Raw genomic sequence first — 15,057 nt, forward strand, 5'->3', positions numbered from 1 at the left:
TTTAATGTGTAGATCTTTAATCCGTTTTGACTTTAGTTTAGTGCATGGTGATAGACCTGGGTCAAGTTTTAGTTTTCGGCATGTAGAAAGCCAGTTTTTCCAGTGCCATTTGTTAAAGAGGGTGTCTTTCTTCCACTGAGCATGTTTGGCGCCTTATCTAAGATCACATTGCTCAATGTCTTCATAGAGGTTTCTGCATCTTGTAATCTATTCCATTGATCCTCAGGCCTTGTTGTATGTTTTTAAGTCAGGAATTGTAATGCCTCCTGCCTTGTCTTTGTTGTTGAAGATTGCCTTTGCTCTTCTAGGTCTCTTCTGGTTCCAAATAAATTTTAGGAATGATTTCTGTAGGTCTGGGGGGTATGTTGGTGGTAGTTTGATAGGGTGTCTTAGTTACTTTTTACTCGTTGCTGGGACAAATACCCGACATTCAAAATGAAGGAAGGAAAGGTTTATTTAGCTCTCAGTTACTGGAGGGTTCAGTCCATATTCGCTGGCTCCAAGGCCAACAACAGCAGTTCATGCGGCAGAAAACAATGAAGAGCAGAGGAGGAGCAGCAGCTGCAGCGGCGTCCATCAAGCCTCTCCCTTCCTTTTGCGCTGACTGCAAAGACCGGCGCTCCACAGTGAAGATCCAGAGCTCCTCCAAAGTGGCATGGCTGTGGAGATCAAGCTCCTCTGAAGACAGACTTCTCCACCTAAGCGGGGTGGGGCAGCAGGAAACCAGGCAGGGCAGCTTCCTGCCTTTCTCAATTCCTGGGCCCTGCCCACCTGCAGGGCGAGGCTCCCATGCTGAGATCCCCCGGAGCTGATTCAGCCAAGTTGACACAATGTATCAACTAACACATAGGGATTGCCTTAAATCTGTACAGCAATTTTGGGAATATGGCCATCTTCAGAAGTTGGTTCTTCCTATCCAGGAGCATGGAATATCTTTCCATTTTCTGAAATCCTCTACGATCTCTTTTTTCAGAGTACTGTAATTTTCATTGAAAAGATCTTTGACTTCTTTAGTTAGGTGAATTCCAATGTATTTCATTTTCTTTGGTGCTGTTGTAAAAGATACTGTTTCTCTAATTTCTCTCTCAGTGTGTTTGTTATCTGTGTAGAGGAATGCTACTGTCTTTGGAGTATTGACTTTCTATCCCGATATGCTACTGAATTTGGCCCCGTTCCTGCTTGTGGGTATTTTAATCTGCTGAGCAATTTGGCCAGCACTTAAGCTTGCCTTTTTGTTTCTGTTGTTTTTTTGTTTTGTTTTTGATTTTTGTTTCTGTTTTTTTGAGACAAAGTTTCACTGTATAGTTCAGGCCAACCTTGAACCTAAAGCAGTCTTCCTGCTTAGCCTCTTGAGTGCTAGGATTACAAATACATGCCACCACACCCAGTTCAATTTGTCTTGTATGTTATGAAATTGATTTTATTGTGTTCTCAAAGACATAAATATTTTATTTTTTCCTAATGCAGCTTATATGACAGTGTGCCTTACTTTTTGTAGGCTATTATGAAGTTAAAATAATTAACACAGCATAGAATTGACACAGGAATAAACTGACCAGTATGAGAAGAACAGCTCAAAATAGTCCGTATATGCATGGACTTTTGGTCAATGATGCTGCATAATTTTTGCAATTTCTTAAGTTCATAGTTCTTTTTTGTCCTTGCTGTTTCATATTAGTGAATTCTTAACAAAATGTTTTATGATTTTTTTCCACTGGAATTGCTGAACATTATAGATTAACTTGATAAGAATTGGTTTTTACAGTATTTTTTATTCTTCCAAAGGGTTCATGCTACCTTTTATAGGAGGTAACCTCTTTCCAGTTTTACTTACAATTTTAACATCACTTAATAATGTGAACCTACAGTGATCCATCTGGGTTTTTTTGTTTGTTTGTTTCACCACTTTAGCCCTTTTAAGTAATTCCAGCAGGATATCTAAATAATGGTATTCTTCAAATAGATATTAAAGATATTATATATGGGGTAACTCTGCTTTCTTCTCTCCCCTGATAGATTGGCCTTAAACTTGTCTTCAAATAATCATTTATAAGCTGTCGTTATGTAATTAGTGCTATGTTACACATGGGCTACTCTCATAGAGTTTATAATCTGAGAAAACCTTTAATTCACAAATAAAACAAACACAGTAATCATCCTTTTGAGCCCTTCTTCATGGCACACAACTGTAACCTCAACTGCTCAGGAAACTGGGCAAATAGACCATAAGTTCAAGGCTAGGTGGGCAACTTATCAAGAATCTGTCTCAAAATTTTAACAGGGTGGTAAGGGTGTGATTGAATGGAAGAGCACTTGCCTAGCATGTGCAAGGCACTGGATTTAATCCCTAGCACTGGCAAAACAAACAACAAAACAAGTGGCACTAAATTTGGGGTACTGATTCTTGGTTGGAGTTTCAAAGGAGATTGGTAGAGTCATAGGTGTCTTTTTTAAAAAGCAGCTTTATTAAGCAATGTACTTGCACATCGTAAAATTCACCATTGCATGTGATTATAAATGTGTGTATATCCATTTTTATAAATATTTTTGAGGTACTGGGGATCAAACCCAGGGTCTCACATGCTAGGTAAGCACAAAAACTCTACCACTGAGCTACACCTTCAGCATCATTTATAATATGGAGTGTTATACAGATACTACCACAGTCTTTTTCTATAACATTTCCATAATCCCCCAAACTTCCTTCATATCTTCTTCAAGTTTTTTTGGTGTTTTGGAAGTGTGTGTGTGTGTGTGTGTGTGCGTGCACACAAACTCGCGAGCTATTGGGGATCAAATTTAGGACCTTGTGCTTGCCAGGCAGGCACTTATGCCACTGAGCTATAACCCTGGCCCACATATCTACTGTTGTGAGTCCCTACTCCCACCTCAATACTTGGCAATGAACGGTCTGTTCTCTAATGTTTACAGATTTGCCTTTTATGGTAACTTTTTATAAATGGATTTACACAATATGTAGTCTCTGTGTTGACTTCGTTCATTTGTGATAGCATTTCTGAGGTTTATCTATGTTGTAGCCTATATCAATAGTTCAACTTTATTGCTAAATAGTGTTTCATTAAACAAATGCTTATTCTCTGGTTGATGAACTTGCTATTAACAAGCATTTGGTGTGTCTTTATGTGACTGTATGTTTTCATTTCTCACCAGTGGATACCTTGGAATGAAGTTGCTTTCTTGTATGGTAAACTGGAACTTTTAAATTAAGTCTGTGAAGATGTGGCTGAGCCATTTATCATTCCTGTCTGTAGCACCATTTATTTTCACACCAGTGTCGGCATATCCTTGTCAACATTGGATATTGTTTTTTATTTGTATCATAGCCATTTTAGTGGAGGCATAATATACCTTCTTATAATTTTAATTTGTGTTTTTCTGATGACCATCTTTTCATGGACTAATCAGACATTATTACATCTTTGATAGAATGTCTTTTTTACATCTTTTGCCCATTTTAACTCTCTTGTCTTCTTACTAATTGTGAAATTTCTTCATATATTGGGATACGAGTCCTCTAGCAGATAGGTGATTTCTAATTTTCTTCCAGGTTGTGCTTTGCTTTTGTTTTTTCTTAATGCCTTTTAAAGCTCAGAAGTTTAAAATTTTGATTGTCTAGTTTATTGGTTTTTTAGAGATTGGTAATATTCAGATTTTTGTAATATTTAGATATTTGTATATTTGTAATATTTGTAATATTTTTAGAGCTTTCCGTATTCATTTTGTAACTCCTTGTCTTACTGCAGGCCTTGATTATTCTAGAGGTATTACAGTTTCAGTTTTATTTAATTTGGGATTTTTCTTCTTGTCTGTACTAGGAGTTGAACCCGGGCCTTCAGACTGAGCTATGTCCTCAGCTCGTTTTAATTTTTTTTTTTTTCTTTTCCATTTTGAGACATGGTCTTTGTAAGTCATTAAGTTGCCTATGCTGGATGAGAAATTGGGGTCCTCCTGCTTAAGCTTGCCAGGGATTATAGTTGTGTGCTGGCACACCTGGCTAGTTTTATTTCTTCATGTAAAGTCTATGGTCCATTCTTCGAGTGACTTTTTGTAGATGGCATGAAGAGTCTAAACTTACCTTTTGGACTCTTCGTTCATGCATTGCACTGGATATGAATATCTAGTTCTTCCAGTATCATTTATTGAGAACACTCTTTATTTCTTCTGTGAAGTCCCTCAATTCTTTTTTAAAAGTACATTGACTATAAAGGTGAAGGTTTATGTGCTAGATTCTCATTTGTATTCCATTGAGCTATGTCTACATGTCACAAATACTGCACTGTCTTATCGTATATACTATACAACTGGAGTTTGAATTGAAATCAAATGGGCTAGACTTGCTAAAAAAGTTATTTATTTATTTTTATTTAGTGCAGGGTCTACAGGGTCTCACTACAGAGATCGGACTTATAGTGATCCACCTGTTTACAGCCTCCTAAGAGCTGGGATTACAGGCCTGCGCCACCACACCCAGTCTCAGTTGCTGTCTCAGTGCATCCTGGGGGTGGGGCTGGCTTTTTTTCTGAAGTGGGGTGGAATGTGAGTGAGTTAATTTTACTTTACCTCCCGCAGTTCATCAAGGTATAATTTAAATACTTTTATCTTTAGGCTAAAAATATATTTTTGTGTCTTATTTACAAATACTCAAGAAGCTGGGCATGGTAGCACATGTGTGTAATCCCAGCTACTGAGGAAGCTGAGACAGGAGGACAACAAGTTCAAGTTCAGCTTGGTCAACCTAGGGAGACTCTCAAAATAAAAAGGGCTGGACATGGTAGAACATCCCTACATTTAATCCTTATTAACATACATACACACACATATGCATATTGCACATACACCCCCACTGTACGCTACTTAAGAAAGTGCGTTTTGAGATAGGCATACTAGTAATGTGAGCGATTATCAAAAATAGGAACATCTGAAGAACTTCGGGTGTGCGAGTGTGGTGGTGGGAGGGTGGGGGGGTGGGGGTTGTTGTTGTTGTTGGTGGTGGTGGTGGTGATGGTGGTGGTAGTGAGAGTTGAACCCAGGGCCTTTGTACTGAGCTACAGTCCCAGCTCCCATTCCCTCAACTTTTAAAAAATTGAGACAGTGTCTTACTAAGGGCACAAGGCTTGAGTTTGTGACCCTCCTCCTTCAGACTCCTAGAGGGCTGGGATTATAGGCACAGGACACTATTCCCAATGGAATTGCAATGACATGAAATCCAGAGGCTTATGAGTTGCCAACAGCATGTTAGTCCTCTCTTAGACCTTCAGCAGACTTTTAAGCATTTCATATCAATGCTTTAAAACAAAATCGTACCAGAATGTACTGGGAATATTTTCTGAATCAATAGACTTACACGTATGCCTTTAGCAACGAGTCATGGGCATTCTTGAAGAAATATTTGTTTTGTCAACTTTGCTTAGTATTTATGAGATTCATATAATGTTTAATGAGATTTAAATTCTGTTTAAGTGCTTTGCAAAATATGAACTACCACACAAACATTTGAAATTTCATTTGAATATTAAGCACTAACAATTTTTTTTCACAAACTCTAAGATAATACAAAGGGGGAAGGATGAATAGTTACAGAACTGTTATGTTAGTTTTTTAAAAATACCATTGAAATGATAGTGTATGCTTGTAATCCCAGCCCTGGGAAGGCTGAGGCAGGAAGACTGCTGCAAGTTTAAGGCCAGCCTGAACTACAAAGCAAGACTGATTTTTTTTAAAAAAATGAAATAGGTAAAATTATATTATAGCCTAAGAATATGGGACACAAGTGAAAGTGAGAGAAATATTTTCTACAGTCTGTATTCAAAATAGTAAATTGGAGGAGAAATTCTTTTTATTGAAGAATGTATAAAATGTCTAGTTTTATATGATTTAAAAAATCTCATTTCTTTAAAATCTTGTTTCTGTAAACTATTCCATTGTATGTAGAATTTATGTAAAAATTATTTTTAAGTGGACTGTGAATGTTTGAGCAATAAAAAGTATAGTGCACAAGAATTGTGGTGCTGGCAGAAGAATGATGTATGTTTTGATGGAATTAAAAGTCCAGAAGGAAACCCTGATAATTTGTATTCAGTTAATTTTGGACAAGGATACTGAGAGAATTCAATGGAGAAAAGTTTTCTCAACAAATAATACTGAATATCTACATGCAAAGAATGGGAGTTGCACTCCCCCATACCACACATAAATAGCACCAACTTTAAGTGGACCCCAGAACTAAATACAAGAGCTAAAGCCAAGCATGGTGTCATGTTCCTGTAGTCCCAGCTAATCAAGCGCCTGAGATGGGAGGATTGCTTGAGCCAGGGAGTTAGAGACCAGTCAGGGCACCCCTTGTCTCAAGAGGATCTGGGGGAGGCAGCCCTTAGCTCAGTGGTAGAGAATGCTTGCCTTGCATGTAGGGAACCCTGAGTCTCCCAACACCACATTCTGTGTGTTTGCATGCGTGTGCGTGTATGTATGTATGTTGAGTTGAGAATTATATTAAATAAAAGAACTAATGCTGTGAAACTCTTAGAAGAAAATGCTGGGGTAGATTTTTTTTTAAAATTAGTTTTTGTGCCTAGAGTTAGGCAGTGGTTTCTTGGATAAACTGGACTAAATCGAAATTTAGAATCTTTCATGATGAACAAGGGCACAACATGAGATTTTTGCAAAACAGCCCACAAAATAGACATATTTGCAGGTCATATATGTTTATTTAGTATACATAAAGAATTCTTATAACTCAGAAGTACAAATGCATGTAGCCCAATTTAAAAATGGGCAAAGGCTGGCCTGGTGATACATGCTTGTCATCTCAGCCAATCAGGAAGATGAGGCAGGAGAATCACAAATTCAAGGTTGGTCTATGTAATTTAGTGAAATCTTTCTTAAAAAAAGGGTGAAAGGGAAGAGCAACTAGGGTGGGTGAAGGGGAAGAGTTAAGGAAGAGAAAAGAAAATAAAAGACTAAGAAAAAAGATAAAATAGAAACAAAGCTTTGTTAATAGGAAGATGAAGAATGGGGATGAACCTGGATGAACCTATTATTCATGATAGGGGGAAAGGGGTTGAAGGAAGGAAAGGGAGTTGGGAAAATCAAAATATATCATGTACAAGTACAAATTCATTATGATGAATATAATTATGTTAAAATATACCAGTAAACTTAATTTTTTAAAAATTAAGAAGGCTGTGGATATAGCTCAGTTTTGGAATGCTTGCCTGGCATGTGTGAGGCCCCAGGCTCACTCCCCAGTATCTTAAAAATAGAATTTATATAGATTTTTTTTGAAAAGATAGTGCAAATAAAATGCATGAAAATATGCTTAACTCTATTGGCTGTTAGGGAAATGTCACTCAAGACCACAATGAGATACCATTTCTCAGCTATCAGTATGGGTATAATAAAAAAGATATGAAAGCTAATGTTGATGAGAATATGGAGAAATTAAAATGCACTTGTGCTGTTGGTAGGATTGTTAAAAGGTGGGAAGTTTCAGAAAGCTACCTGGCAGTATGTCAAAAAAAACTAAAAGTTACTATATGACCCAGAGACTCTACTCTTAAATATATACCCATCAGAATAGAAAATATATCCACATAAAATCATATGCATGACTGGTTTTTTTTGCTACCTAATAAAATATTTAATATAATAGCAAAATACACTAGACTTAGCTTTTACAAAATTGAGAAATTAGCTTCAAAGTGTACAACGTATGATGTAAAATCATGGTGAATGGTTAATTAAAAAAAATAATTATAGTAGAATACACACTACAATTATTCTCCCTGAGATATATTCCCACTTTCTTAGAACACGGTTTTCCCATCATTCTTGCCACTTTCTGAAGCAGTTCTGGAAGTACTCTGTCATGAATGTCTTTATGAGTTGTCTTAAAAAAACCCATGGTGAATCCTGCTGCCAATTGGTATTCCACAGAAAGGCAGGTTCCTAAAAGTGTGTTGTGCCCTTGTCCACTTAATTCACTAGACCTAGCACAATAAAACTTCTGACTCTTCATTTAAGTTTAAGTGACAAATAGGTTAAACGTTTTGAATCAATTCAGGAAACCAAGGCAGCCAGGAGAGCACAGTTAAAGTCACTCATAAAAAAAAAAAAAAGTTCAGAACTGCTTCAAAAAAGAGCAAGAAAGATGGGATATATGTGTTTGAAATAAGGGACAACATGTTGAGGTACTAGTGGCAATATAATTTGCTGTAATGATTTAAACATTTTAAACATTCATTGTAATTTTTTTTTCCACAAGAGAAACAGATTTAATGCAAGACATACAGGTACATAAGGATTTACAAAGTAAGCTTACAATGGCCACCTATGAGTCAAGTGTGGAAAGGTACAAACCGGCCATCTGTGTGCTGAGATCTGAAGGATTCAGTCAAAGGCCTGGAGCTCACTGTAGTGTCCCAAGCAAGTCTATGTGGAGAGGTGGAAGGGTCTGCACTGGAAGCCAGGAGACTGTGTCTGAGGTGAAGGTGAAGAGTAGAGCTCCTCTGAAGGAACAGAAGCCAGCTTCCTTCTTTGTTTCCCTTTTATTTTCTTCAGGCGACAAGCCTATTGGCTGCTGTCACTCACACCTGGGGTGGATCTTCTGTTGTCAGCAAGTCCCTTCAGCCATACCCAGAACTATGCTGACCCGATTTAGCTTGGGTCTTTCTTTCTTTCTTTTTTTCTTTTTTTTTTTTTTTTTTTTTTTTTTGCAATATTTGTGTGGTTTTTTAAATTTTTTTCCATAATTTTATTGAGAAACAAATAGCAATGAGACAGTTTCAAATCAAATTGATAGGACAGTTTCAATAATTAACACATTGCATACATTCCTCCCAGTGGTTAATTGCTGTACAAGATGCAGACATGATATCCTATCTACAAACACCATTAGAACAAGTTACACTATTCATTAAGAGAATGTAACTGTATATCTATCCTAACCACTTTGAATACACAGATACAAAATGGACATTCATCTGTATACCCTTTTTTTGTTAAGTTCCGTTATTTGAATATTATAGGTGTGTTAACTCACCAAAATAAGTTCAGTAGTCCATAATAGTATTGGGTCTTCCGCTTGACTGGCAATGTCAGAAATTGTTGACCTGAGTCCCCTACAGCTCAACATAACAGCATGGCTTTACTTCTTATATTTCATTTTTATACTTTTCTGCTGGATGGTTAAGACCAAGATAAAGCAGGACCTATGCAACAAGAGTTGTAGCTTTTGGGTCTGATAAGGTCAGTGAAATCCCCTCAGGATTTATCCTGAGATCCTTTACCTCAGATTATTTGTCAGTGTCAGCCATGTGGATGAGTCATGGCCATTGCTTGGCCAATGTGCTCTCTGTGAAAGCCTGAGAGAATGTTTTCTCTCCATGTGACTCTCCTTAGGCATACTCTACATCATCGATCACTTTCCTCTTTGGCCCTATAATCTCCTTGATCAGAAAATTTGGAACACTACCGAGTTACATGACATTACAGTACAAGTTCTTATATGTCCTGAGTCTTAATTGACCTTGGAAGGCTAGGGCCAAAATGTTGGCTTTCCTTGCAGCCCTCCTTTTCATCTAATTTTGGTCTGCAAACTTAGGTTGTTACCCATCCAGAAGACAAGCTTATTGTTTTTACCATACAACTGAGGCTGTTAAGCTTAACCTCACTATCTGTCTGCATATCAAACATGTTAGGCATAATATGGAACTGGTATTTTTCATCAAATATTGATATGTTGAACTTTAAGTCCCGGGCCTGAGCTAGGACTGGGTCCTGAATGACTGTTAAGAGCAGCATTATTCATGATAACCAAAAAGTAGAAACAACATAAATGCCCATCAACCAGTAATAGAGAAATTGAAAAAATAGAATGGGCTATTACATAGCAGAAAAAAGGATGAAATACTGATGCATGCCATAACATGGATGAACCTAGAAAATGCCTTGCTAAGCTAGAGAAGCTAGTAAGAAAAAAATCAAATTATATCAAATTATTCCACTTGCATGAAATGTTCAGAAAAGGCAAACTTTTCAAATAGAAAGTAGATCAGTGTTGCCTAGGACTGGCAGAGGTGTTGAGAGGAAATGGGAAGTGATTGTTGAGGAGTATATTTTGGAGTGACAGAAATACTAAATTGGTAGTGGTAATGATTGTACAACTAAATATATACAAAAATTATTGGTTTGTACAGATTATGTATGTGAGTTGTATAGTATATGAATGACAAAAGTTTAAAAATCAAGCAGTCCTAGAATATATGAAAAAGGAAAGGGCATCTGTATATGTGTCTCTACTGTGTATCTTCTAGATACAGAGTAAGATCAAATGGTTCCCTCTTAGCTATTGTATTTTATTCTTTGCCTTTCCAGTGGCTGACTAGGTTTGATAAATTCATACATTTTTATGTTGAGTATTAATCATAATTTGCTTTTGACAGGAATTTTCTCAGACATTATCACATGATGGCGGTTTCTTCAATAGATTGGAAGATGATGTTCATAAAATTCTTATTCAAGAAAAAAGAAGAGAACAGCTTACAGAATACAATGGAGCAGATAATTGTACAGCTCATGAACACAAGGCATGTAAAATAAAAAACTGTCTTAAAATTACAGTGATGTTAAACTGAAAACTTTTTTTAAAAGTAAGAAATTATGATTGTATAAAGTAGAAGTTTTAGGATGTTAGTCATTATTCTACAGAGATACATTAGAAAGTGTGACTTTCATACACTGGTGAATGTTCAAGGAGCAGTTGGTTTTTTTAGGCCTCCTTGGGCATTGGTGTGGAGAGGGAACGACAAGAAAATAAGGTCTGTTTTCTCTTAGATACTGAACATCATGGGGGCTACAAAGAGACCTGTAAAGGATTACCATAATATTCAGCAGGATGAAGACTTCTGAGGGAGATAATGAAAAATAGACTAAAAAAAGTGATTCTGATCTCTGGGTGAATTTTAAGGGATGTATGTTAAGAAATGACATTTGAGGGCTTGGGATGTGTCTCTGTCAGAGCGCTTATGTAGATTACTGCATGTGGTCCCCAGTATTACAAAAAAAAAAAAAAAAAATCGATGTTGGACTTTGAATGATGATTAAACTGAGAAATAATGAAAGACTAACCTAAGGAAACTGCAGAAATGGAGACCTTGAGTTATGAAAGTGTTATAGCAGACTTTAGGCTAAGTATTCTAAGTTAGAATTTTATCCTGATTTTGGTCTTTTCTTTTTCTAAATTCCACAAGCAAAGAATGGTATTTACATTGGTCTTTTTGTTTTTAAAATACTATTTTTAAAAAAGAAAAATAATATGTGACATAAACCCTACATAAACCCACAATATTTGCAAGTTAGCCTTTTACTGAAAAAGAGTACCATTGTATATCTTCTTCTGTTGTATCCTGAACCAACATGCATGGTTAGAAAATATTTTTGTTTTTTAATTTTTTTTCCATAATTTTATTGAGAAACAAATAGCAATGAGACAGTTTCACATCAAATTGGTAGGACAGTTTCAATAATTAACACATTGCATACATTCCTCCCAGTGGTTAATTGCTGTACAAGATGCAGACATGATATCCTATCTACAAACACCATTAGAACAAATCACACTATTCATTAAGAGAATGTAACTATATATCCTAACCATTTTGAATACACTGATACAAAATGGACATTCATCTGTATCCCCTTTTTTGTTTAGTTCTGTCATTTGAATATTATAGGTGTGTTAACTCAACAAGATATTCTAAAAGAGTCCATGTTTTTTAATTTTTTAAAAAATCTTTTATTTGTTTGATACAGAGTCTCGCTAAGCAGCTCGGACTTGTAGTGATCCTACTGTCTCAGCCTCCCAAGTGCTGCGATTACAGGTGTGCGCACCATGTTTCAGTTTCAGTGGCCAGCATGGTGGGGCTGGTGGGGCATGAGACACCAGGGATTGAACCTGGGTTCTTATGCTTGCCAGGCAGGTGCTTATACCACCAAGCTATCGCCTCAGCCCTAGAAAATACTTCTTAATGTAGTGTTAATGTTCTTATCACGTAATCCGTACTGTGTAATTTTTGCTGTATTCCCATTTCTACTTAATGCTCTTTTGATTTACCTTTTCTGAATTTGAGAAATTTCTACTATTGCTATTACAAATTCTGAAAGCCTGGTTCTCACCCCCAAAAGCCTGATTATCATCTTCTTACTCTCTTTGGTGGACATGACCTTTTCATTTACCAAGAAGGCTAATAAATTCAGTAATTCCACCAATTAAACATCCTCTTCAGAGCACATTGGCCAAGCAATGGCCGTGACTCATCCACATGGCTGACACTGACAAAGGTTCTACAATCTGAGGTACAGGATCTCAGGATAAATCCTGAGGGGATTTCACTGACCTTATCAGACCCAAAAGCTACAACTCTTGTTGCATAAGTCATGCTTTACCTTGGTCTTAACCATCCAGCAGAAAAGTATAAAAATGAAATAGAAGAAGTAAAGCCATGCTGTTATGTTGAGCTATAGGAGACTCAGGTCAACAGTTTCTGACATTGCCAGTCAAGAGGAAGACCGAATACTATAATGGGCGACTGGACTCTTCTAGAATATTTTACTGAGTTTACACACCTATAATATTCAAATAACGGAACTTAACAAAAGGGCATACAGATGAATGTCCATTTTGTATCTGTGTATTCAAAGTGGTTAGGATAGATATATAGTTACATTCTCTTAATGAATAGAGCGATTTGTTCTAATGGTGTTTGTAAATAGGATATCATGTCTGCATCTTGTATACCAATTAACCACTAGGAAGAATTTATGTAATGTGTGAATTATTGAAACTGTCCTACCAATTTGATTTGAAAAAAAAATCCTCTTCAGTGGCTATTTTCTCTTTGTTTATTAAGATTGATAAATTTATTCATTCAACAAATGAAACCTTTAGTTAAATAGTACAGAAAATAAATCAGACCCTTAACGCTTTGTGTGCAGCAATTGACTGATTTGTGAATAACAGTTTCATAGGAAATTCTGTTTTCAGCATAGTAATAAGAAAGTCTTGGGTGCTGTGAGGTACTTGAGAGTTTCTAACTTTCTGACATTGAATTAAATGAAACTGTCAAATTTAGTGCACTGTCTAAGGTATATGCTAACTTTTGTGGTTTACATATTTTGTTGCTTAATATTTTTTCCTTAGTTGTCCATGTCTTCTTATATTTAACTCATCTTTGGTACAAGGTACCATTTTTAGGGATAAAGTATGATATTAATACATTTCACTATATACTTAAGTGCCTCAATTCCCTTTGTAGAACAGAGTTAGTATGTAAATTAAATGATTAATTGATATTAATTGATCATAAAATGTAAGTGATAGAGTGGCATAATGGATAAAGAACAGACTTTAAAATCAAACAGATATATTCGTGAATATACACTAATTTTACAATTTACACTGTTACATTGTAATGCAATTACTTGCCTGCCCTATACTATCATTAGAAAAGTTTAAAATTATGATTTAAAAGCTTTACAGAAGATGTTGTATATAATATGTGCTTAATAATTCTTGTACAGATAAAAAATAGTAAGTCCAAAAGATAATATACCAATATAGACTGCAATAGTAATTCACAGGAGTAGGAATCAAAACTGGTCTTTTGAGAAGAAAATAGAGGTGAGGAGGAAGAAACTAGAATACCTACAGTAAAAATACAGTGAACTGTAAGCCAGTTGAACTAAAACAGGTTCATAGAGGAATGCAGTGTAAGTCTGATAAGTAGGTTGGAAAAGATTGTGGAGGAGTTAAAAGTCTGGTTTGTAAGTCAGTGGACAATAAAGAATTTTTAAAGGTTTTTTTTAGCAGAGAACTGTAGTAATACTAATTTCATTACAGTGTCTAGAGAAAGGTGTAAACTACGGAGGAGTTAAATAGTTTATTGTAAGGAAATAATACAGCAGTAACATACTACTAGTGGGATGTAAATTGGTATAACCATTTTAGGAAACAGTTTAGCTTTTTTTTAATGTATTTAGTACAGGATCTACAAGGTCTCACTGCATAGATCCAACTCATAGTGATCCTCCTGTTTTCAATCTCCAAAGCACTGGGATTACAGGCATACACCACCACACCCATTTGCAGTCACAGGCTCAGTGCTCCCCAGGGACAGGGCTGACAGGATACTCTGGGTCCTTGCATCTGCCTAAGCAGTGCTTTAATCCGCTGAGCTATCTGGTCACCCTTAGCATTGATTTTTGAACTAGAGGAAAATGGGCATAACTGATGATTTCACAATTGGAAATTTTAGTGTATTTAGGGATACAGAGAGCAAAAAAAAAAAAAAAAAGTTTTTCATTAAATGAAAAGACAGAATTTTGACTAGTAGGTCATTGAATGTAATGGGGGAAAATTGAGGCCATTTAAACAATCTTTTTTTCTCTTTCTCTTTTTCCTTTTTTCTTTCTTTCCTTCCTTCCTTCCTTCCTTCCTTCCTTCCTTCCTTCCTTCCTTCTTTCTTTCTCTTTTTGTGTTGAGCCATCTCCCCAGCCCCAGGAAAAGACCTTGTCCTTTTTTTTTTTTTTTCCTTCCGGAGCTAGGGATTGAACTCAGGCCCCTGAGCTTGCCAGGCAAGCACTTATTCCACTGAGCCATATCCCCAGCCCAACAATTTTCTACTTCCCTCTTTTTCTATATCTACCTCCTTTTTCTCCCCATTGTACTCCTTTTTCAGAGAAAGAAAACTCTTTTGTCAAGGTTCAAATCCTTTTTCAATATATATACACATCAGTGCAGCAGGAATTATCAGATGTTGTAAAATCAACCCAAATTCTACCAATCTTAATAAAGCATTTGGGTCCACTTACAATTGTTACAAGAATATACAAAAATAAAAAGGCTAGGAAATAGGTGTGGAGGCACATACCCACAATTCTAGCACTGTGGGAAACTGAGACAAAAGAATTGAAAATTCAAGCCCAGCCTAGGCAACTTAGTGACAGCCTATCTCAGAATAAAAAAAAAAAAAAAAAAAAAAA

General features: G+C 36.2%; 1 protein-coding gene across 5 annotated transcripts in view; it reads left to right on the plus strand.

Annotated features, from left to right (window-relative positions):
- Gkap1 (G kinase anchoring protein 1) overlaps positions 1 to 15,057 on the plus strand; it is a 162,283-nt gene that overhangs the window by 101,466 nt on the left and 45,760 nt on the right. For all 5 annotated transcript variants that reach the window (XM_023699182.1, XM_023699184.1, XM_023699181.1 and 2 more), the window contains one exon: positions 10,461 to 10,604. In XM_023699182.1, coding sequence (XP_023554950.1) covers positions 10,461 to 10,604 — 144 coding nt within the window. The remainder of the gene's footprint in view (positions 1 to 10,460; positions 10,605 to 15,057) is intronic.

Source organism: Octodon degus, unplaced genomic scaffold (genome assembly GCF_000260255.1).
Source record: "Octodon degus isolate 3935 unplaced genomic scaffold, OctDeg1.0 scaffold00111, whole genome shotgun sequence".
NCBI lineage: Eukaryota > Metazoa > Chordata > Mammalia > Rodentia > Octodontidae > Octodon > Octodon degus.